The sequence below is a fragment of the Ischnura elegans genome, chromosome 4, assembly GCF_921293095.1.
Source record: "Ischnura elegans chromosome 4, ioIscEleg1.1, whole genome shotgun sequence".
NCBI classification, from domain to species: Eukaryota; Metazoa; Arthropoda; class Insecta; order Odonata; family Coenagrionidae; genus Ischnura; species Ischnura elegans.
The window spans coordinates 126,729,853-126,755,514 of record NC_060249.1 but is presented as its reverse complement, the minus strand read 5'-3'; the positions used below and the strand labels follow the sequence as shown (position 1 = coordinate 126,755,514).

The 25,662-nt window shown below is 43.4% G+C and overlaps 1 protein-coding gene across 1 annotated transcript in view; it reads left to right on the top strand.

Moving 5' to 3' along the window:
• The window catches only part of LOC124158024, a 104,287-nt gene that overhangs the window by 28,729 nt on the left and 49,896 nt on the right, over positions 1-25,662 (top strand). Inside the window, exon 10 of the mRNA XM_046533170.1 lies at positions 744-1,079. Coding sequence (XP_046389126.1) covers positions 744-1,079 — 336 coding nt within the window. The remainder of the gene's footprint in view (positions 1-743; positions 1,080-25,662) is intronic.

The following is a 25,662-nucleotide window of genomic DNA, read 5'->3' as shown; positions in this document are numbered from 1 at the left end:
GGTATGGTCAATCGACCGGCAGATACCAGCCTCAAACCCTTTGAATCCCACACTCCTCATGCCCTTTGAAACTTTGCCTTCCCTTGTATTCCACGCATTGGGATGACTTTCCTGATGTCATTTCCTGAACATGATGTCAGCCAGTGTACGGAGGGTGCATAACTATGGATTAGGGCACAGCCTTGGTCATCTGAGTAGTTTGCAGAGTAGTAGAACTGAGTGTCAACTCATGAGTTTCCTTAGCATTCTTGCAAGAGTATTAGTATTTTTTTACATTAAGCTGATACATAATGCCAACTGTACCGTTGAAGAAACTGTTTTTCAAATGCATTTGAATTCTCATGGTGGAGGGATACCTGGGCGACCAGTTCTTTCAAGTAGGGAGTCACCCATAAAAAGCCTTCACAAGGACATCAGAATAGTGATCAATCATCTAACTGACCGTTTAAAATCTCAATCTGGAGGTAAAGCTCCCAATGTATGAATGTTGTATTCTGTGTAGTATGCACAGTTCACATTTATTGGATAATAATTCTCATCTTCAGTTTATCTTCCAGATTCCCTGTGTAGGCTCCCACTCCCCAGATCCCCATTATCATTAGGCTGGTCTGGATAGCTGGTCTCTGGGTCCGCCACTGCACATAAGTGTACATATTCGTCTTGAATCCCCCAGTCACAGGCATGCTTTCATGAAACACCCTCTGCGGAGCGTAATGCATTTTTATCCCTCGGGTGCTTTGCAGGCCCTGCAAGAGGAGCTACACCTGCAGTGGCAGGACTTGGTGGCCCTCCGCCAGCTCCTACATAGCCTACCCCACCGCCTCATGTTCACGTCAGTGAGCCCCGTACGACTGGAGCGGGACATCTCGGCTCTGCAGGATAGCCACCAGGCGCTCGAGCAGCAATGCTCTCACCTCCTCCTCTCGCTGCGCAGCCGACTCACCATGTGGCGCAACTTTGAGAATGCTTTGGAGCTGGTGCATCGCCATGTCGATGAGGCAGATTACATGATGGAACTTCTCACTGTCAAGGGATCCCTCGACTACGAACACCTCTGCACAGCTACGCAGAGGCTTGAGGTAGGATATTTGAAGTTTCCTTTTTATTTTCAGGAGGTGATAATGTCATCACCACCTGATATTACTCCTATAGTTTGAGTAAATTTTGAGATAATACATAAGTTGTTTTGTGCGAAAAATCCACAGAGGAAAAATCATTCGCCTCAACCGGGACACCGGTACAATTTGTGCATTGCGGGTGACTCCATGAAAGTTATCACTGCGGCTAGTCCCGATATACTTAATTAATATAAGTTGTTTTCTTAACTCACTGCTGTTTTGCAGTGAAGTTTTCTCGGGTTTCACACCGGGTCAGGTCCTCCATTTCTCCTTCCAACGTGATGGAAGAAATGGAGGACCTGGCCCGGTGTGAAACCTGAGAAATCTTCACTGCAATTGTTCGCCGGGAAACAACAAAAAATTATATCACTGCTGTTTTTTCTGAGAAAAATACTGTTTTTGTATTGTTTCAAATATTTAAAAAATGCTGTAGTGAAGTGTTGTTATTCATTATGGTGTGGTGGGACTTCCTGAATATATTTCTCCTTTTAATCCTGGGGCTCCCAGTTAACCATATAATTTTAAATGTGATGAGTGTGCTCCATGGTATCTGTGGATGTTAGCTTGCATAAGCAGGAGCCATTGATTACTTTAAATAAGCATTTGAGTATTTTGAGTCAGGCTTTGCCCATAAAACTGTGATATAGGAGAAGGAACAAGGTTGCAGTATTAAATAACAGTTTCAGTTTTTGAAGTTAGGGGAGCTATTATTATGCTTTTGACAATTACTATTCAGTATGCAATATGCACATCTTGTAATTGGAGAAATCAAAAATTGTTTTTTTTTTAATGTTACAAGAAGTAAATATCATACAAATGCTTTGAGGGTATAATCGTCTAGCATAAGCATCTAAAAATTATTGCTATGCAAATAGTGTTTTCAGTTTAACTTGCGAGAGATAATCAGGGGATGAGAGCTACACAATATCTTTTTTCATTGCTGTGTTTAAGGTAAGTAAGAAGTTGAATGATTCAGCATTTTTGTGACATTTATAGCAATGAACAGCAGTTTGTTCATACCTTATTAGGCTTATTTTTTCCTTCTGCTTTTTGGACATTAGTTTACATGTGCACGTTCTCTTCCTACAGACTCTCTCAGCCCCTGCGTCTATCGTGCTTATGTGGAGAGGAGATTGTTGGCAATCCTTTACCCCAACCACTCACTCCATTTGTATTCAGAGTGTCCGGTTCTCCTCTCTGTTACTCTTCTTTCATCTTGTCCACTCATTGCATACAATCGTCTCTTCAAATGGATGAAAAGGACATACTCCAGTTGTATACTTTCTGTGTAGAATTTATGACTTGGAATTTAGCTGCAGCTGGAGATTGGTTGAGACTGAATCACACAACATTATATTAAACAAATGTCCAGGGATTATTTGAGCGATGCTTTTCAGTAATAGTGTGAACAGTAGCCTCAGCCATTGTTTAACACATTGTCATTTGCTACGTATTTGTGTTCATCATTTCCAAACCTGTGATTCCATGCGTTTATATTGTTTTTGTATTACTCGGGTACTATGCAATACACATTTGGTGCCATGCATTGAGTGGAGCGAGAGATTTCAAGCACTTGTTTAGGGATGGACTATGCAACAAAGAGTTTGAGGGTTCTAGGTGAACCCTTCGAAGGATACAACGCACTGGGAACCAAGCCAGTGGCTTACTCGCCCAGACACCCGGGGAGGGGAAGGAAGGGAAGGAAAAAGGATAGAGCCGCCGCCGCGATGGGAGCCCGCCGACGCCTCTGGGAAGGGATAGGTACGGAAGGGACAGGACGAGGGAAAAACACCCCAACGCTATAGAAGCGAAGGGGGCTCTGCTAATTAGCGAAACCAAGCATACGCAATTAATGTTATAGCGATCCTAGTGGATTTTCCTATGAGGAAGAAAAATCCATTGATCGAATCGCTAGATTAGGCTAGATCGCTAGATATCGGTAGACTATGCAACAGTCAGAAAAAGAGGCAGTGGTGCCTATCCTTGCTGCCATCCTCTAAAATGATGGTATCCATGGGTAATAATTTTAGCTGAAATTGCCGCAGTGAGGGGGGGAGGCTTTGGGGGATAAAACCCCCCTCCCCCCCAGAGCTCAGAAAATTTTTAAGTCTATTCTATTTCACTTAATTGAATTAATATTACTTTTAGAATAGTGTAAGGATTAATAAAATATCCCCGAGAAAGCCATCAAACTCACCAATTTGAACCATTTATCTGAAAATTTTTCTGGGGGAGGGCTCCCGCACCTCCCATTTACCCTGGTGGGTATTCCACACTCTCAGCCCCACCATTATCAGTTACGCCTAAAACCCCCCTACCCTTAATTCCTGACTGCGCCCCGGCTTCCAGCCAAAGATATGTACACACTGGGAGTTTGAGAGAGGGAGTGAGTGAGTTTGTGGCACTGTAATGAATTTGTTTTTTGGTGAAATGGAAGAATATGACAAGAGAGGGTAGGGTGAACTTGTCTAGCCCAGGAAAACTAACTTAAATTTTAGGTGATTTAGGAGTCTCATTTTTGGTGATTCTTTTTCCAAAACCAAATCACCTAGCTTAAAAATTGTTTCTTCACATTTGCCAAAAATTTTAAATCGAATTCTCCCAGAAAATCGATAATTTTTCATCTTATCCCACAAATTTTCTTTATGTTACACTGGTAATGCCGGGGCAACTAATTTTCTGTTTGATTCTACAGCGAACATGTAGGAATTCCGTAAATATTATCTCACATTCAGTGGGTCTCTCAGAGCACTTTGAAGACATTGAAAGAAAGTTTAATTGCCCATGTGAGTGGATTGTGTCCAGGGGATGTAGGGGCAGAGAGGGACTTGTTAGGGTCTCAAGGGAGAGTTGCCAACTGTCCCTCAAGCAGTTGGAGGCGTAAATATAATAAAGAAGAGAGCGGGTGAAATGACGGGGTTGGAAGTACGTTTTCCTCTCATTCGCCCGTACGCACGCACTTGCGCGTTCCCCGCAGCGGAAGGGAATCGAATGTGGCGCCGTTTCAGTGGGTGCGGTCGAATGGGCCGTGCGTGACGGAGCGCGAGGCGGCGGGAATAGCCCTCTCTTTCTCTCTACACCTTCGAGTGCCCTCTCTTCCTTCCCCTTAATTGCTCTCTCAGCTTTTAATTGAATGCGAGCGAGGCGGGAGCCACGAATCCATTTGCGCTCCGAGTGGTGGGCTTTTCTTAGCCTCAGTGGGGGGCACGGACGTGAATTAGGGACTCGATGACTTCATGCGATCACTGGTGTTGCCCGCCCATTGTGTTCCCGAGGAGAGATTGGAGTTGATTTGGGGACGAGGGACGGGGACCAGAGGAGGCGGGGGCGCCACTTTCCCACAAGGCCGTTGCGGACGCGGAAGGTCCAATCGTACTTCGTCTATTTTCCTGAACTATCACTTTTTTTATATACCACGCAGTCATCGTCATAGTTTTAGGCTGTATTGGAGTATACATGTCCATGTTTACATTTATCTCGAGCATAAAATTAAAATTTAAGATTTTATTTACGAGGTTAAGATGTTGACAAGGCTCTACGATGAGATTGTCACGAAAATGGTAACATTATAGCCTAAATTACCAGTAATGTGTGGGGGAGTGAAGACCGGTCGAACAGAAGTGACGTGTTCTCTTAATTTTACAGTTGACACCCTCCTAATCAGTGGCGCAGCAAGGGGGGGGTTTTGGGGGATAAACCCCCTGAGATCAGAACTTTTTTTTAGTTAAACGCATTTTACTTAATGTCATTAATATTACTTATAGAATTTTGTAAGGATTATCATATATCCCTCAGAAAGTCGTAAAACTCACTATTTATCCTATTTTTTCTCTGGGAGAGCCCCCGCACCTCCCGATTACCCTGGCGGGTATGCCATACCCCCAGACACCAACGTATTAGTTGCGTCTAAAACCCCTCCTAGCCTTAATTCCTAGCTGCGCCCCTGCTCCTAATTACTCCCTCCTCCCCAAAAATGCTTCTAACGACCTTGCGACTGTCATCAGTAACACCGAGGAAGAAGATAATTGAAAGGGGTAAACATTGAAGAGGTTCCTCAGTGCAAGTGTCTCTCTCAGCTGCTCACTTGGACTGTATGAGCAAGATGCTCGCGAGTCCCAATGCCTTGAGTGGTGCCCATGACACATCCCCTAAAAGCGCCGCGAAAAGTGGTGAAAACCCCTTTCACACCCTTCGAAGAGACTAACGCTATCCGCGTCTTAAGGCAGATAGTGGTAGGAGTATACCCAACGACGAAGTGCCATCCATTATTATTTCTTCGTTGAAAGACTATGATCGTATTGAGTCGTCTTCTACTTTATATTTCATGGCTCGTTAAGTAATTTGTTCAAATTATCAGGCGCTGATTATGCAAGATTTGTTAATCATTCCTTGCAAGGTGAACCATTTAAACTATGTGTATTTCCCACAAATGCAAATAAAGAATCCCGCATTAAGACGCAGTATTTTACGTTTTTGCTAAGTGATGATGTGAAAATCATTGAAACCTAGGTCGCGGTGAATTCGTTTTCGAATTTCATCCAAGGAAAATCGCACTTATATAAACTAATACATTATGTTGGCAATACTAATACTTGTAAATAGCACTTCATGTAGCTCGTATTATCAGAATTTTTGTAAATTTTCATTTGTACGAATGAAATCGGCTCAGAATCTGATCCTTCAGCAGTTTTAAGGATTTGTCGGCCTCGGTGGTAGCGGGTTGAAGTCCCCGCCTGCCAAACCGAAGGTCGCGGGTTCGAGTCCCGCCTGAGTAGATTGTCCCTATCCAAGGAAAGCATGTTCGTGTACGTTTGGTTGTTGAATGTTATGAAAACCCCGATTTAAAGGCCAAAAAGTGCTGATTTCGGAGGTGTGGCCATCACTAAAATAAAAAAATGAAACATAAAGTGTGTACGTGTGACTCTTTTTTGGTCCTCGATCATCTTCTTAGTTCTCTGCTCACGTGCCCCAGATCCTGCGCCAAACCTTGCCACCCCACCGTCCCATCGCCATATGACGTCATTTATTGTGGAAAGTGCATCCTCGAGATCGATAGGCCCTCAAGTGGAAGGCATTTCAAAGTATTTGGGCGTCACCAATCTCCACTACCCAGTAATTTTTTTAAGCCACGTCTCCACGTGCACATCATGTTTGCGATGATCCTGTACGCATGGGCGCACATATTACGCTGTGTTAACTATTTAGGTGGACTTCTTATACATAGTTACAAAATCGTAAGAAAACTGGAACAGTCTGAATCTTTGTATATTGTCCTAGGACTTAAAATAATGATAACGGGGGATTGTAGAAATCAAACAGCAATGCATTTAATACTGTGTAATGTTAAGCAACTGGACCATTTCATTACTTACATGCATTTTCGTGTTTTTGTTGTTTATGTATCCATTGAAAGTGATTAGTACTTGTTTAAATGAAAGGGATGCAATCTATTCATTTCTATCAGAATGTTAGAAAGGCAAATTTTCCATCGAGCCCTTATCTAGCGGAATTATAAAGGGGATTAGGTCGGGAATAAAAGGGTCAATGGAAACCCTGAGTTCGAAATGAGCCATGAGAGAGTGTGTGTGTCGATTGAGGGCTTACTTTCACCGCATAACGCTCGACCGTCTCATAATATTTGTCCCCGAAGCCAGACCAATTGTTATCCAATGAGACTGCGACTGAGTATGGGTGCGAGCCTGAATTACAAATGGATGGCGATTCGGCCACCGCTTGCGCACTCTCCAGTTCGTCAGAAGGCCTTCTCACGGCACGCTGAAGTCGCCTGAAGCGCAAGTGCACTCGTTCCGATGCATTGATTTTTTGGCCCACATCCCTTTCTATTTGAGGGCGATGAGCGAAACTTTTCCGACCTCTCGCTAATGGTGAGCAGTGATTTCATGAGTGTGTTTCACGCCTATTCTTCTGCGCTCCCTTGAATGAGGTAAAACGGAATTTCTAGTGCTGGCTCACGTGCAATGGCTCGCCTGCACGTGTGCGTCGGGGTGGTAGGCTTTCGGTTATGGCTGGTTCTTAGGCATGGGACTCTTGATGGAGCGAAAACGATCATTTAATGTGGTTTTAAGTATTTAGTAGTCTTCCACCAGGAACTTTGCTTTAGCCCGGAATATCCTGAAAAGTGGTGGCAGGCGGATATGTATTATACAGTGTTTTTCAGCGAATTGAGTATCTTTATGTTATTTTTTATAGGGAAATGTATGAGTAAAATACTAACACCACGATTAACGCCTTAAAAAGGTTACGTAGTGGAGAAAATTAATTTTTTTCCATCCACTTGTTGATGCCATGTTATCATAACGGCAAGTGACTTGCGCCTCGCGTCATTAATGTCTTAAAAATTCTCGTCGAGTTACACTGCCGGCTTCAGCTGTAGAATTGCGAAGAACTAATGCGAAGTGTGTCGTCCAGCGTACGTAATAATGCGGATGAAACCAATTATAGCTGAGTGCTGGATCCAGTCAGATTTTGAGGGGTTTGGCAGTCGAAAGCATTCTCATTAGGGCAAGGAAAACTGTTTTTAAATTCAGCGGACTGATTAATTTTCATGGAAATCAGGAGGAGACCTTCGAAATCACGCTCGGTGGCGGTGCTCTGCTCCTGGCGGATCTTGACTGACTCCACATCGGCGCTTTATTAGCTTGTATATATGTACTATGGCAAAAGTAAAGGTAATTGGCTTTGATGAATATTTTCAGTACAAAACTGTCTCTGGCGTACAATTTAGTATTAAATAATTTTTTGGGCTTAAATTGACGGGCACGTAAATATTTGTGTCAAAATACATATCTCTTAATACTTTTTCGAAAGTTTAAGTCTTGAATGAGATCCTTTGGCCAGTATTTTATCCAACGTCTCTAAAATATTGTATAGGTATCCATCGCGAGGGTTTTGAGCTATGGTTTCACCACACAAAAACTGAAAATCCTGATAAGGCAATGAATCAGTCCCGAAGCGTTTGGATGTTAGCTGTCGGAGTTATTTTATTTAAGACCTTTTCTCTCTGTTGAATGTTACTAGAAATATTTTTAGAAAGAGATACAAGTGGTAAAGTAAATAAATTTAATGAGTCAAAGTAACCAAATATTTGGGGGATCTCAGTGTGAAGTCGACGACAGATTAGAATTCACAGGTGATAGCTATCACGTGCTCAAATTGGAGTGCAAACATGAGGAGGCGAGAGCATATCTCTGTTGTGGTCGCGCTTCTTCACGCTCAGCATTGACAACAGCAAGGAAGAGCATCTCTACTCGGTAATGTTATCCTCACTCCGTGAGTTTTATCTCTCGAGCCAGGTGAACTCACTTTCTCACTGAGTGGTGTATTTGTATACCTATCTTTAGTATGACGAACGATCTTGTTTTGATTCTTAAGGATGACGCTTATTTTGTGACAATCGATTAATCTCACTTCCTACTGATAACACCCATCTATCAAAGGGAAACCCGTTCTCCTATTAATGCGTGAAACACACAGCAACGGGAATATTTAGGAATTCATTGAGAGCCATGGGACTCGCGTGGTGAGATATAGGTACGTAGAAAAAAAATGCCATTACGTCTTTTCTGTATTCATTTAAGTCTTTTATTTCAGTGCAGTGATGTTATTGTGGGCTTTGGTAGCGAATAAATGATGTTTGTTTCCTTGATTGACTACTTTCACTAACTCTTATTGTATCCTTCATGCCACAAAGTATGAGCACCTACGATATCAACTCTTCAGTTTTATCCATTATTTGAGTCTTCGAAAAATTATTTACGAGAACGGCACCTAAGCGATTTTTATCTCCAAGGAATATTTCTTTAAATCCGTAATTGGCTATTATACGAACTTAGGGGATAATTTCACCAGAAAAATTGTGAGCGAGTAATTTCTGCCAGTTACTTTAAAAGGACTTTACTTTTACTTTACTTTTACTAAAATTACTTTACTTTTGAGGAAGGAATCGTTTTTTCCAATCAAAAGGCGAAGCGTGAGTTTATGGTGCATGAATAAGTCGGAAAATACATCGCCTTAAGTTTCACTTTTGATAAAAGTGTGAATCTCTAAGGCAATAAAACATTTATTTTGCGGAGAAACAGATGAAGGCCACCGGGCGAAAGCTCACGCGGCTGGGATGTGGCAACTCAGGATGAGTCATCGTTGTGACGCCATTCTCCCTCCTAAAAAGAACCTGCTATAGTGTCATTCCTATTTTTACGTCGGTGCTTTCAGTGCGATAATTTATTGCCATATCTCCCCGCTTTGTCTTCGGAATGTTGTGTTCATCCGCCGTCATCGTGGTCTCTTCTGCGTGTCCATTACACTCGGGGTCCTTGGGCAACCTGACCATTTTTCTCGCCTGACATTCGAATCGACTTGAAAGCGCATTTGAATACTCGGAACAGCTCTCACCGTCCACTCCGGCCTGCTTCGAATTGCCCGCTGCCCCGCCGACCAATCAGGCCGCCCTCTCCCACTTCTAGCATCGTCTTGGCCCTTCGACCGTGCACCTCGACAAATACGCGCCCCTTCATGCACCACTGAGGCAGTTGGTCATTCCCAGCTTCAACTGACGTCTTGCTACTTATTTTTCCATCCATTCATGATTCGATTTTCCGCCAGTTGTTTGGAGTTACGCATGCGCAGTGTCACTCGTGAGGCGTGAGACGTGCGTGGTCTAGGGCCAACTCCTCACAACTCATAATAAGTTTCCGTGTTTTAATCAATATTTTACTTCAATAACGTACTACTTTTCACATGATCTAAGTTAGTACTCCACTCCCCCATGATGTGGGTGGGGGCCACCCTTGAAACGAAAAGAATTTATAGCGTAGAATTTTTAAGCGTTTTTTTCATAACCTTTTCTTTACAGTAATCCTTCTTTGACCAAAATTTCGTACTTTTTGCGTGTCTTTTGCTTATGAACGACTACCTGCTCCCGACTTATTTGTCTCAGTCGGTTTGAATAAGCGCGTGACGACTCATTCTGAATGAACTCCTTCAACATGAAGGAATTCCCAAGACTACCCAACTCTCCCCATCCCCCTGGCAAAGATTATATGGGCGCCTATTCCCCCCTCTGCCCTCCCTACTCAGCACCTATCATGACGATTCAGTATGTATGTGATCTCGTTTCGAAAACAGAAGTGTGTACATTTCAGACTTGTGGACTTAAGTCGCAACAGGCATTTTACATTTTTTGTTTCCTCTTGCCTCTCCGTGAATGAATTCACCTTCAGACTCGGCTATTGAAGACTTTCCGCTGTGAAAAATGCTCTCTTCTCCTGTAGTGCTCTATCCAGGGCCTCATTATGCCTACTATTAAGGTGCTTTTACAATGAGTAATATTTTACTCAGTGTAAACGCACCTTTGGGCACCACACCTCTTGAGTGAATGAAAAGGATCATTTTATCTCGAAAATAGTACTCATACTATTTTTATTTTCGTTGTGTTATTGATGTAATGTGAAATGCTTTGGAGCGGAAATGTCAGATATAAGTGGTAATGTATGATTTTTCTGCTTTCACATTTGTGTCTTCCCACTTGGTAATGATAATGCGTATCTCTCGTCATTTCCTCCTATTCTTCTTTCGGTCATCGGCCGGTTTTATTTCCTCTAATTGTAAGGTAGTAACCCGTTCCTTGAGGACTCGACACGATTTCTCGCTCGGCCAGCTTTTCTCGTAGGTGAACACTTCCCCCTGCCCGTATCTGCCGCGCTTCCACGAGAGCCCGTGCTATCACGCGAGCGCCTCGCCAAGAAGTGTTTTGGGCGCCAAAACTTCCCCCCTCCTCATTCCGGAGATAGATAAGGGCGGATGACGTGAGCATCCTGGTTTCGCGCCTCCCGAGGTTTCCTCCTTCGCCTCTCTCTCGTCGCATCTCCAGAATACGTTTCGTCACTTTCCTTCGGCTCGCGGGGAAACGGTCCAAGCCCATTGGAAATATGTACTTATCATAATTATTATCGGATTCGCTTATTGTCTTTCACGTGACGCATGATTCGTTAAAAAATTATGCAATCATCTTGACATTTTGTAGCTGTTTGTAGCAAAATTTGATCAACAAATGGATGTCTCAAAAATATAAATGTTGTATTTGAGAAAATTCTGAGATGAAATTTTCGGACTTCGGATGGGGGAAAATATTTATAAGGGTTTACTAAGTATTCTATAAAAAAGTCAAGATGATGGCAAGAGTCTGACACAATGAATTGGTGTGGGAGGGTCTTTGGAAGTGCGGTGGGTCGCACGCCACTCGCGTGCAGTTCCTCCTCCCGTTACCACGGACATCTACTCCGTTTTCCAATGCCCTTCACGTGAACGCAAACGTATGTGAACAGAATTAATTAAATTTTGCGTAAAACGTTATTTGGTTGGACCGATATTCGTACTTGGGGCCATATTCTGTCTCTCCCAACCCATCAGTACGGGAGCTTTTCCGACGGTTGTTCTGGATTACTTGAATTTGGTTAGAATTTTAGACAAAATGTGTAAAGAAGTTTGATCATTTGATGATGTTCTTTTGAGCTAATGAAGAGAAAATGTTTGCTACTCTCGGAGCAACCTTATTACGCGCGCAGCTGCCAGGATGCATGCATCGAGCATAACAGGACATTAGGAGCTTAGGGCTCGACGCACGGTCAGGCCAAATGTAATTTTCAGGGCCATGTCAGCGTGGAGGTGGGATTGAGTGTGGCGTGTGGTGGACGTCGCCGCTGGCGCCTATGTCACGACGACCGCCTCGCGTAATCTCGCGATGACGCCTCGTGTCTTCTGCCCCCGCCCCCTGCAGAGTGGGGCGAGGAAGGGGGGGAGGGGTGGGTGCTCGGCGCGCGCACTTCCACTCCAGAGGCAGATATTATTGGCGATCGCGGAGGACGGGGCTCGCGCGTTCATTTGGGTGCTCGGCCGGCAACTCGCCGCTGGCGGACGGCTTCAAAGGAAGTGTGGGAGGAAGCAGCGAGGTTGAAGATGGGCGGATGGCGCCCGCCGTGGTCGAGATGAGGAGGGAGCCGATGGAGGAGGACGCGGGGAGGCCGGAGGAGGCGCCCGACCAGCAGAGTGTGAGCTCAAAGCCCCTCTCCCCGTGGACCAATCACTGGTGTCTGCGCTCGCGCGACGAGATAGCGTACTCAATGGCACATACCTTCCGGGTGTACGTTGCGTTGTGCTTTGTTATGACTCCATCCTCGGTCGTCATGGCGCGACGGTTCTTCACGAATGATAGAGAGGGATGGGGGCTTATGGATGAAGGCTGCCTCGGAGTTATGCTTGCGATGCAGCTCGTTTTTCTAGTTGCCCTTCGCGTCGATGCATCATCCACGACAGTTTCGCCGGCATTCTGCGTTCTCCAGTGTCGGCTCACGAGCCCCGACCATCTTGCTGGAACGTGATACGATGCATGGGCTTTGAATGTGTGACAAATATCTCCGAGGAAAGTTGTTACGAGGAGAGTTTCGCTCGATTTGGAAAGCTGCACAACAGCAATCAGTAGAGATGACAGCTATTCGCTATCAAATGCCTGGATACGACTTATCAAGAACATCAATCGGGACGCACATGGCTGAGATATGTAGATGTATGTGTAGGCGGGCGAAAAACTTGCATCAGTTCTTCATGCCTGAAGGTGCTAGCTAATATCCGGCCTCATGGTCGTGGAAGTTGTATCGACTTGGATGGCATCTCGTATTCGAGCTGCCGTGGCTAGAGGTTGTGTCCGTATATTTGTTTTCCAACCTCGCTCCTCCCTATTTGTTTAGAGAGGGTGGGAAGAGTCGATGACATTGGTCTTTTCATCAGTTGGAACTGTCAGTGGCTTCTACCCTCTCCAGTGTGAGCTTCAGTGGTGCTTCATTTGTTGAAATCGGGGCTTTACGATGGATTACGAGCCGTAAACTCGTCCATGCGAGGGTAACTCCATCGCTACGATTGCAATTGAGGTGGAATTTGTCAATGCCTATGGCCTCGCATACTCGTGGAGTCGGTTATGGTGAAGTCTTTCTTTGGCTGGAATCGGCGCATCGTCAATTATGATTTTGTGTCTAGACTCGGAGAAGGCATACTGTATATTTTTCTGAGGTTGAGTTTTGTGTCTCCTGTGGAAGAGTTATCCTATGTTGCTCGTGTCGGTAAACTTAGGAGCACCCAGTGAGGGCTTTTGCGAAAAATGCCTTTGGCTGCAACCAGCGTGTTGTCCATTGTATTTTCATGTCTTAATTCAAAGAATGTATGCTATATCATTGAATACGGGTGTGCTTTGTGTGTTCTGTGGAAGAGCGATTCTTGTTGGTGTCGGCAAACTAGGGGTTAAGCGGTGCGCACTCCTGCGCCGGGGTCTGTGAAAGAGTGTGTTGTTATGGATGCCCTTTACGTATGTTGTGCCCTTTACGACGCTCCCTGCCACTGTCCGCGCAAACAGGAATCCTCCGGCGGAATGAATTGAGTGCGCTCCTATCACTCCCCCGCTCGCATCGTCGAGGCTCGTTTCTCGAGCCTTTTCATTGGCCACGAGTGTGCGTGTGCGTGCGTGTGTCCCAAATTTCCCGCCTCCCTCCGCTCTCCTCGTGGCGGATGAAAGCGCTCGTTCATGAGGAATGTGCTTCTCTCTCTCTCTATCGCTCTCCTTCCGGCGCCCGAACTCACGTGGTGCCCGTGAGTGGCCACGCGCCCATCTCCCTCGCCCATCCAGTTGTTTCGGCGAATTAATGAGGCCTTGTCTGGTTAGCAGTGGTGGCGCGTCGTAATGAACTTCCCAGGAGGGCAAGTCTGTAACTCTGTTCTCTCCCGAAAATGGGAGAAAGGAGATTCGTGAAGCGCCTGCGCGAGAGTTGTCGCCCGCCCCAAGTCTCTAGGGCGCCCCGCCGGAGAAAGGAGACTATTTGTCGCCTGGGAGAGTACTAGTCTCTCGACCCAAGTCCGTAAGCCCCCTCAAGCGCCTTTGGCGCCCCAGACGGGCGCTTCAGTTACGTCCCCCTCAAGAGCCCGACGTATCTCTTTCTCCCATGGAGAAAGTGCGTATCTCGACAGTGTTTTGTTGTATTTTCTCAATATGGCGCGTTTTCTTTCAAACCATAGAATATTATTGCTCGTATATGAGGTGCATTTAAGAGAAGTGGGGCGATTAACACCAGTGAGAAATTGTTGCGGGATATTAATAAACCGTTTGAGGCGAGGGAGGAAGATTTCCGGCCGCATTAGCGGAGAAGGTTGTCCTATCCGTCCTTCGATGGTCCGATTCTCTTCCTGCTGAAAATCCATCACCCTCAACAGCAGACAAAAACACCGCAATCCTATGAAATAACAATTATCTGTAGCTCTGAATTCTTTTCGTGTAAGTAGCGGGGTTTAGAAAGCTAATGCTAATTCAGAGAGCGCAAGAAAAGCACTTTAAATAATGGAAAATAACTTCTAAACAGTTACCTATGAAAAGCAACAGATAGTTAATGAAACACAAGACATGCCCTTATTGTTAAAAGAACTTATTCCACGACAATGTAATAGAGTTTCACCATTTCATTGGTTTCACGAATACGACTGCTCAGCATAACCGTGTGCACACAACATGAGATCGCGAATCGGTTCCGCTGTCAACACATACAGAAGCTATAAATGTACTTCAATAATAAATGAATATCCACAAACTAAGTACTAGCACACACCGTAAATATAAAGTGAGACATAGGCAAATAAAAAAACTGGAAATCACTTCCACTCTTTTATTCATCACGAAACCCTTACAATCACTAAGCTCGTTATGATAAAAACAACTATTAATTCACTGATTTAAAGCCAGAAATTAGCCCACGAAAGAGGCACAGGTGACTTTTCTGACTATTATTCGTTAATATACTAGAAAAAGAAACTTCACACACAGCTTTGATCTTGATAGCTTGATCGTGAAATGTCAATGTACCTATACGATGAACAACGGAGGTGAACACGCCACTGACAATGTTTACATTGCTGTCAGACATTAATCGATATGGTAATAACACTGCTTACAATTCAATCACGATGGAGCACTGATAATTACAACTCTTAGCCGATATTTTCGTACATTGCAACCACTGGCACTGTGATTATCAGCAGAAGATTTACGGGAGTTGTCACATTGACAATAACACAATTTTGGCACAAAAGATGTTTGCACAAATCTGCAAGCAGCGAGCAAAAGCTGTATTCACATTAGAAATATACTCTTAATTATCAACTTTGGTGAGGTTGTAATTGATACGAAATGAAGAATTTACATGGTGACAAGCAAAATATACCGGCACTTGGATTTAGCCTAGCAGCCGCTTGCAAGCGAGGAATCACTGCGCGCGGTCAAAAAAGTAGTCCCGACTTTAGTAAGTCATAATGAGGTTATTATGCATTTAATTTAGAAAATATTTGCATGGATGAGTTTGACATAAAATTAAAAACATTTTTAAATTGCACACGGTTAATTTTTCGATAAATCAAGCTCCAATATCAGATTCGCCTTAGAAATTTTTCATACTACCCATCGGAGCGAGTTTTCTCCCATCCGAACGGGAGAAACAGTTCTCTCTACCGAGTTACGGACTTGGGTGGGGAGACAATTTTGGGCGACAACTCTCTCTCCCAAACGAGGCGCCCCAAGTTACCGACTTGTAGTGCAGAAATACGTCATGGCAATGCAAACTCTGTAATAGATATGTTTTGTCGCGTTTTGTGTTATGCTTACATTTAGCTGTCAAATCAGTCAATGGGCATTATTTTATGGATTTTTAATTTACTTTTCCCATTAGTGGATAGTTGTTTTCGGGGAAAGTGTCCGAAGAAGCGTGTACTTCAGAGGGGAGTTATGTTCGAGAAGGAGACGGTGAACCGTTTGAAGAGTTTTTCTGCTGTTCGTGGTGTTTGTTTTGTGTTTTGATGGTGATCCGGTTTTTTAGGAGCTTCAATAAGTAATGTATTTGCGTGTGATTTGGATATTTTCTGAGTTTGCGATTCATAATTCAGATCTCATTCTAATTCATCGGTGTCGGCTTCTGGTGTCGTAATACTTTGAGGCTGAGGCCACACACCTTTGAGGCTGCTTGCATTGCTATGGGTAGTACGGACATGTTGATGCACTCGATCGTCGAGAACCTTTCATGTTGATACACACTTTAAAAAATTACTACTACATCTACCTTCCATGGGGGAGGGAATTTCACGCTAGAGTTAAAACAGCAACAAAGCACTCGAGGCCCTCTCATGGAACGGGGGAGTTCCTACTGTCAATTATAAATAAAGGAAGAAAATACTAGAATGTCCCATGCTGATTCCCTCTCCCCCTTCCCCCACCGTGACGATACATAAAAAAATGCACAGCCTTTCCAAAGCGCACTACCCGTTGACGAGGTTTGTTGATTGAGCGCGACTTACGGACCGCGAAAGTTTAAGGACATTGATTGGTGGCTGAGGAGCGGAAAGAACTCGTTTGCAAAGAGTGCGAAAGGTTTAGGCCGTCGACTTTTCGTCGCGAATAGCTTGAAAAGAAGGCGACGCGACGCATCGAAAGACAGAAAAGTACTTGTCTCCTTAATAAGGCTCTACGACAATATGATGGTGAAACGGAAGGAATTAGGATATTAATCAAGGCACGTTTCTTTGGCAAAAATGCGAAAAAAATTGAAATGCGCATGAAACGCGGGTCAATTTTTTTTCGCAAAGCGTTATCGAGGTATACGTTTGAGGTGGATTATAGATCTATACAAAATAAGTCATAAATAATGGCTCTACGGCAATTTGATGATGAAAGTTTTTAAATGCTATCACAATGAACAATTAATAAATATTAGTGGACGATTTCATTGTTGCAGAATTTTCATTATATCAGAAAGACTTCGCGTGTCATTTCTCAATTTTAATTCTTGAATCAAGTCATGACAAACATCCTTATTTTATCTATAAAATAATACACTCATAAGTTTGGATATATCGGCTGGTTGATGATTGCAAGCGATGTAATGGGTCAAGGTCGTAACTGGAATAAATTTCGGAGGGGGGGGCGGGGAGGCACAGCAGGTGGAAAGGGTGTGCAGTCGGGGGTTCATGTGTTGGTGGTTTACTTGAAGCCAACGCCCCCAAATATTTCGGCTCAGTTAGTGTACTCAGGGGGTTCGGGTTGGTTGGGTGGCTAGAGGATTGGCTTCCCTCCTCGTGAGCATGGGTTCGTATCCCGGCGGTGGCGGATATTTTTCAGAGACTGCCCAATCCCTGCTTGAGTGCTTTTTAGAGGTCGCTTCAAGTTCAACTCTCCGTGCGTCGGATGTGACGTAAATCCGTGGTTCCCTTGGCGCCTTTCGTTAAGACTGGGTTAGTATCGGCCTTCTCTCCAATCTCCTTCCCTGCCTTTCTCTCATGGCGCAAATGACCCTAGCCGTCGGTCGCCTCCTCCAAATACCGTACAATTCCGGGCTCTCAGGAGGGGCTAGTGTTGCTCGGTAGTAAGGGCTCGGGGTAATCCGTTAATATTTTCAGCGTGAAAAATCACTGTTATTAGAGCCCTGGCATTACACCCACCGCGCGACCCCCGGTTGCCTTCTGCTAATTTTTGTAGACCTATATTTGAGGGAGGTAGTGTGTCACGGAATCTTCCACGGCATTTTCCAACCCCATGGAGCAGATCCAATGGCTGTCCCGCGTCTGTTTCGGGGTCAGCGGCCGACCGTCTGGGCGTTAATCACTTGAAGCGCTCGACAAGCAGGTGAGAAGATGAGAAGGGCACTCCATTTACTCGCCACGGTCCAACGATAGCTGTGTGAAACTCGTAGGCTCTCGACTGTGAAAGGAGTGATTGAACTTGCGGTTTATGTTATACTTGGAACTTACCTCTTGGACGACTTGTGGTTAGCTCTGCTCATGTGTGTTCTGGTCTGGTATTCACTTTGAAACTCGAGTAAATAAAAAAAATTCGGCCTTGAAAAAACTGAATTAGCATTGAACTGTCAAAAACTGAGAATAATTTGGGTTCTTCATAATGGTCGAAAATCGTGCGCATGTGATACGGAATCACAAACAAGAAGTTAGCACTTTTTTCAAAAAGAAAATATTTTTCCCCAATTGCTAGCGGAAAATAAAGAGATTGCAAATTAAAAAAAACGGTTGGTTTTGCGTTTCTGTGTCCTCGGCAACTAATTCGAGCTAAGGACGGAGTTGGACTATTGAAATCAGAAGTGTTCGTTCCGCTGATTTATTTTTGAGAGGAGCTGTAGATTTCTTATCGTCGAAGCATCTTACAGCCTGCGTTAAGGAATGCTGAATTTCATTCAAATCGCATAAGTCGATCGGGGAGAGTTCTAGCCGCAGTTACGAAGTCAGCCTCGAGAAAGGAGGGCCATTGCGATGAATGCGTGATTTGCACAGGATTCCTTTCCGCCCAATGTCAATGTTTGATTCTCAACTGTCCGCCACGAATTCCGGCGCGAAGTCGTTTTGTTTTCAGCGGTGCTGCCCTCTCCGCCTTGCCTGTTCCTACGTTGTAGTTCCTACGCTGATACGCCTCCTATGGATGCTGTATGGAACGGGTGTGCTGCATTTATGTAATTGTAAATGCATGGTGGTTTCAATTGCAACTAGCGAGGCCTCAAGCGAAAGCTAGTGATTGCCCAAGTAAAAATAACTGTATATTTCTCGTATTGATTTGAATTAAATTTTTAAATACCATTTCTTTTGATTGCTTTATTCAAGTGTTTAAAAATTATGCTAACTAACTTTTCTCGAATATTCCTCCTCAGAATTGGTCTAAACTAGTATTATATAATAAATACATCAGTACTGTACCATTGCAAAAATAAAAATTAATGTCAAACCATAAATGGATTTTTAGGAAATATTTAAACATTTACATTTTTATCCTGCGTGGCTTCCGGCTTCTCTACTGGAATTGCATAGCGCGCTGTTATAAAACAAGCATTCTGTGGATGTGATAACTACTCCAGACCTAACATACCCTGCCTATGCCCATACTACGCCCTATATTCCCTGCAATTTTAATTGTAACTATCAACGCCATATTTTCTATCTATATCATTGGCAATACGTTTTTGACGAGCCTCATGCGAGAGTTGTGCTGAAGATGTGGATCAGACTAGCCTATAGTATGATTTTATTTTCAAGCTTACTCGTGCAATAATCACTAGGTAAGATATTTTTCATTGCTTTGCAACGATGAGTTATTTTTCAAACCAATTGTATAAAAACCGTCAAAAGTAATCTCAGTTTTTAGTTCATGTGTTATTTCTATCTCTCTCTTCGTCGTTTTGGTTTTAAGTTAATGCTTCTTCGATAAATGGAATGTGAGTATTACGAGTATAAGTGACGGTATCTTCATTAAAACCATTATACGATCAAGTGGATATTCATTCTTAGACTTTCTTGTGGATGCAACGCCAACTACCACATGAAAGTTTTCCAACATAATTTGATTCTTGTTTCTCATTTCGTTAAAACAGTATTCGACGTGTGAAATTGCCTCCTAGTCACGGTCAAAATTTTTTCAGTACTTAATTTTTACTTTCACGAGAATGATCATGGATTGCTCCCGCTTTTCATTATTCATCATACACCGTTATTCCACCTATCCAACGTTAGTGCCAGACTATGGCTAAATTTCTTTTGTTGTGGTAATGAAACATTAAAAAAAGTAATAGTTCAGGGTACATACCGTTTTATCATCAATTGCAGTCGAATAATGTAGGCAATATATGAAGGATTTGGAGAATGTAGGCAACATATGGTGAATCATATTCTTAAAGGTGGTAAAAACGGCTTGAAAACGTGCACAGTCCTTGCATGTTTCAGGCTTCTTGAAATGGACTTCTTTCGCGGCAGATTACAATATATTACGATGAAATGGCATTGAGTAACATAAAGCAAACACCTATGGTACCTACAGATTATCTCGACATGCGTTTTTAGAATATTTAATGATTAATTTTGTAAATACACCTTTTCTATGCCTAATGGATTGACGTAATTCATTGTAGATGCAGTATTTGGGAAAAGTTAGCTAACAATTTTTTAAAGATTTAAATATAGCAATCATATGGAATGACATCTAATGATTTTTTACACATTCAGTATAATTATTCAGTATATTTATTTCAAAGTATATATAATGCAATATAATATATAAGTCATGAATGTCGGCTCTACGACAATTCGGTGATGAAATAGAAGGAATTAAATGATTCAAGGCACGTTTTCTTCGGTTAAAATGCGAAAACATTGTAATTCGTTTTCTGAAACGCACAATTATTTTTCGCGGAACAGTGTCACGTTATTTAGTTTGAGGTGGATATAGACCCGTACAGAAATTTTCATCGAAATCTGAGACCATAATGGACAAACATTTTTTTAAATAGAGGTGAAATGACCCATTTATCAAATGTCTTATGTTTAATTGACCTCCCTAATTTATTCAAATTAGAAACTTTAAAAAATGTGAAATACTGCCATGTTTTTAACACATTCATTTTTTAAAGCCAAATTCCCTGTATCAGAACCCGGTATGGTGTGCCCGAAGTCTCAACGCTCGAAATCATGATGGTTTTTGCAGTAAATGATGTGTAATAAACATAGGATATATTTTCAGGACTAATTGATCTTGTATTGTGATTTATTAAAAGTAAGGAGATCGATAATTTCCTGCCCCTTGCAAGTTCTGCTGACGTGAACTTTGGTCCATCGCACCCAACTACCTTGGCTGGCCCCTTTTCAGGGGGAAATAAGTCAAAAGAACATCGAGTTCACACTGCTAATTAAGGTTTATAGGTCCATGAATAAATGTTAGGATTTTTTAACTGTTGTTGGATAAGGCCTTAGATGGTGAAATGCCAAAATTAAGGACGTCAATAATTTATTTCGAAATATCTCGCTAAAAAAATTATTATCACTCGGAGATACCGAGTCGAAGGAGCGGGCATAAAAAGAAAGGCCTTTGCAGACCCGCACGAGAGTTCGGCTGCGCGCGGCGCCAGCGTGCGACACCCTCAAAAGGTAATATATCTAAAAACCAACCATTTCAACTTTTGTAGATGGTGAGTGAATATGGTAGTTTCCTTCACCAAAGAAAACGAAAGGCATTGATTGCGATTCGTTACCCACCATTAGTGTATTCATAATATACAAATTATTTGGTTTTAGAAATACCGGTTTAGACGAATGGCAAGGGTAAATTTTATCCTCATTTGAAAAAGGCCAGATTGGCGCCCATGCGATTCCACTCCACGTGACGTCACAGGGACCTAGTTTCTACTCGAGAGGATAGGAGTTTTACATCGTCTGAGATTACCAATGCATGCATGAGGCACAGACTTCAGGGAAACATCTCTTAATAATCACGTATTAAAACTGCCTATGGTCGGAAAGTTTCCTTCGTTTGATAAGGTATTAATAATCCTTATTTAAGCCAAGCGCTACCAGCTAGCATGGTACTCAGCTACCTGCTAGCATCCTGCGTCGTATCAGCGCTCAAAGCCTTGCCCCAAGGTCACCTCACTTGCGGCAGCGGGAACCAGAACGACGTCACACGGAGTTTTCCCGGCATTCATACTTACCCGTCGCGTCTTCGCGCGCTTGGAAATTTTCATTTTTCATTTAATCGCGAAAAATAGATATCGTCATTTAAAAATCTAAAAGCGTGAAATGCGTACTCCAGGAGTAATAATCTTTCGATTTAGGCAATAAAAAAAATAATAGGAAACCACCCTATTGCATACGGAGAGAGTGAATGGCTCACAATTATTGCCTTGATGATTTTATTGATGAAACTGCCTCCTTTAGACAAGTAAATTTCACTTGGTGTTGCCGTTTTGGAGACGCGTGCTGCAGGGGAGGAGGGGTACGCCCTATCTTTCCCTCAAAAGGACAAAAGGAAATCGATAATAATCAGTGGAGAAATGATCAAGTGCTGGGGCGCTTGCTCTCAGCTTATTTTTTTGGCAATCCCTTGGCACTAGCTCAACAGTAGGCTTTTTTAGTTGCTAACGTCAGGCGCGTAGCCTGGGGAAGGACTTCGGGAGTTTCCGCCCTCCCCCGAAATATTTACCGAGGGGCGATTATCCGCGATGCATATCGTATGCCAAGGAGACCGATATCCCAAAGTCACCTATCTTCTGACTCTCCATTTGTCGATATTGTGTCATGCCATTAGGTCTGCCAATGACCAACGACGAATATAGCTTTCACTATTACGTTATCGAAATATATGTATAGCTGACTTAATGAAATGTGTTGTTTTCCGATACGATCGAATTGACCAGAGGATATCGATGTAGGCAACCCGTATGACATTGGAGTTGCCACCGGAGAATATTTCTGGCTACCTGCCTGGCTGACGTTTTCTTTGTTTCAGCCGTAAAAAATGTCACAGTCCCTTGGGCGTTGCTTTTCATGGGGGGGCTTCGGTTCTTTAGAGGCGTTTATGTCACTCGCACGGAAGTGCTTCTTCCCTTCTCTCGGTCCGAGATGGTCGTACATCTTCGGCTGTCGTCCGTCTTGGAATCTCTTGGCAGTTGCCTCCGAATGGGCGCCTTTGTTTCGATGGTGGCTAGCGCGAGCCCATTTCATTATAGCCAACATTAAAAAGCATCTCGGGAGCGAAAACGACTTGGTCTCTTCTCTTGAGTTAGTTTCAAATGTTAACAGGCTTCTTCCATCACTGCCATGGATGGGCTTGGATAGATTTTTTTCATCGATAGACGGCATTAATTATTGTAATGCGGAAACATGTGGATCAAATAAAAGTAGGTGTCAGAAGAGTCTAGGAAAATTTTTCCGGATGTTTCATATTAGTATACGGGAAGAGCATGAAAAGTGGGGTATTGCACACAAAATGCACTGTTTAAAATGCCTCGAAGCGAAAATGACAACTAGTTATGAAGTGATTGCTATTAAATGGAGTGCATTTGAATCACAATATTGGTTGCTTTACACTCTGAATCAAGGTTCATCCTCACCTCCCGAATAACTCCCATCAACGTTTGTTGGCGTCCTCGGTTGCGCGATATACGGAAGGGTTTGCTTTTTCATTATGCATCCGTTATGGTGCACTTCGTCTCTCGTTAATTATCGGGACACGCCGTGAAGTTTCTATCGCCTCTTTTCTCGCCAGCAGCGATCGGCGAATAAGTTTAGCTTCTCCCACTCACAGGAACTGGACGTCCTTATTTCCCAGATATGTCTTCAATTATTTGATACTCTTGCCTAGGGACTGAGAGAGAATTATGTTTTTGCACTATCCCCTCCTCAGGATAAAATATTCTGACCCCGTGTATTTAGCGATGACGTTCTCTCCGAATATTTGCATGTCGTCAAGTTTCATCGTTAAATTCGACTATTTGGCGAGAAGTAGTGCGCGCTGCGTATATTTTCATTTTTTGTGTAACTCGTTCTCTGTGTACAATTCTGCTCTTCGCTTTGATCAGGCAAATTGGCGGTTACGCAATCTCAGGGGCGGCGAGCGTTGACCGTGCTTTCGCGGCTCGCGCCGTTCATCGTCGACTCGCGTTTCGGAGCTCTGCCTGCAGAGGGTGCGGATTCAATTCGGAGGACTCACGTGCCTCTCCGGACGCCATTTCGTACTCTATTTACGGCGGCGGCGGCGCGTCGGCTATTTCTAATTCTTCTCGGCTCCGCCAGCGGCTGCGGAGGCTTAACCTCCTCTTCGGCGTCTGCTCCCCGCACACTTGCATTATCCCGCTGGATGAGTTGGGCTTTTTATATATAGGCTTTATATGTATCTCCGAGATCCGCGAGTTGGGGACCGGCAGCTGCAGAGGGTCGTTGTCTGAAGTCCGACCTACGCGTAGCACTGCACCGGATGTCACATCCGCGGAGAATGCGCGGACGCCGGGCCGATACACACGTGCGATTCATTGCAGGTCTCACTGTTCCCACTTTGTCGAAATTTCAGGCTCGTGCCTCGACCGAGTGCCCTATGTGGTGTGTCTGTCTCGGAAAGAACTCACGGAAAACTGCGAGGAATCGAAATAGTGACTAGGTCGCGGAATGAGACGGTACGGCCGGAATTTGGTGACAACGTTTCCCCCAATATCTAGTGCATCATGTATTTTTTCGGTAGCTGTTGCTAATTTAGTGGCTGAATGGATGGCAGTAAGCATGTGTGTGAATCAAGTGAGGGCTTGTGTCCATCGAGGGCTTTGATTTTCTGGGTATCGTTATCTTTGGTGTTTGGCCTTCAGTGTAACCTTGACATACGTAGGTCAGGCTGCAAATCTTTGCGCTCATATTTATTCAGTGGTTTTGATTAAAATGTGAGCAAAGAAATATCGTCGTGGTGTAAGTCGTTATTTGCTGTTGCTCTACGTAACTGCAAGGACCGTTTTTTTTATTTGAGTGTTTTTCACGCTTTGGAATGTGGGAACGGAGATTAAATGGAGTACCTTACAAGTTGAGGTAAGAAATGGTATTTCTATTGAAGATTTTGTGAATTTAAAAAGGCCAGGTGTTTACCCTTGACTTACTGTCATACTATCTTTCATAAAATATATATTTTGCGAGAAACTTTTCGTACTTAGTGCCATAGTCACCAAACGTTTGAAAAATGAAGGTTAAAAAAAAGCAATCCGCTATTGAAACTTTAAAAACTCTTTACTTTTCCCAGGATCTCTACGTTTTTCGCGTCTTCTTCAGTTGATTTGAGTTGTCAGAACCAGAGAAGTACTAAAATCTTTATAAACCGTCAATAGTGAGACGTTGCTTTTATTTTCTTCAACCTTGATCTATTGTGGTGGCATTCCTGGGGCCATACAGCCAAAATATTCGGACGTAATGTTGACATATTCATCTGAATGATTACTGAACACCAGACGGAAATATTTTATGTTTCTTTATTTTTGTGAGCCCACTCGCGCTCAATGAAGGCCAATCGAGGGTTGAACCTGTCCATCGTCTGTCTGTCGTGCGGTCTCTGAATGCACGAGGCGAAATAAACTCCGCTCCGCCCGGTTTGAGTTGTGACTGGTCTCCATTATAGCTCCCCTCGCGTCCCTGACGAAATGGGAAGAAATTCATCTTCTGACGACACGTGACAACCTCCCGTCACCCACCCACCTACCCACCCCCTAATCATCTTGTATCCATCTCACCTCACTCTTGACTCTCATTCTTACGGCCCACACATTGTTTCAAATAATTTCCTTGTTGAAGCGAAGTGCCTGAAATAAATATTGTATTTCCCCCAAATCTGTGATAACGATGATTGTGCTTCATGTAGTCTTAATATGTAGGTGATTGACTTTATAATTTAAATATCTTTATATTTTATGTTTTCATGTGTTAAATTATGGATGAGAAAACAAAAGCTTTTTTGAACTCACACATTTTTTATGTATGTACCTGTTGAAGCAACATTTATAACACTACATGTGTTCATTTAACTTGTGAATCGTTGTATAGTATAATATACTCAGTGTTTCAACGCGAAAGATGGTCGAGTGTTGAGCTCTCCTCGGACTAAGCCACAGGCACGTGAAGATCAAACTTTCTGGTTAGGGAAGCTAATTAC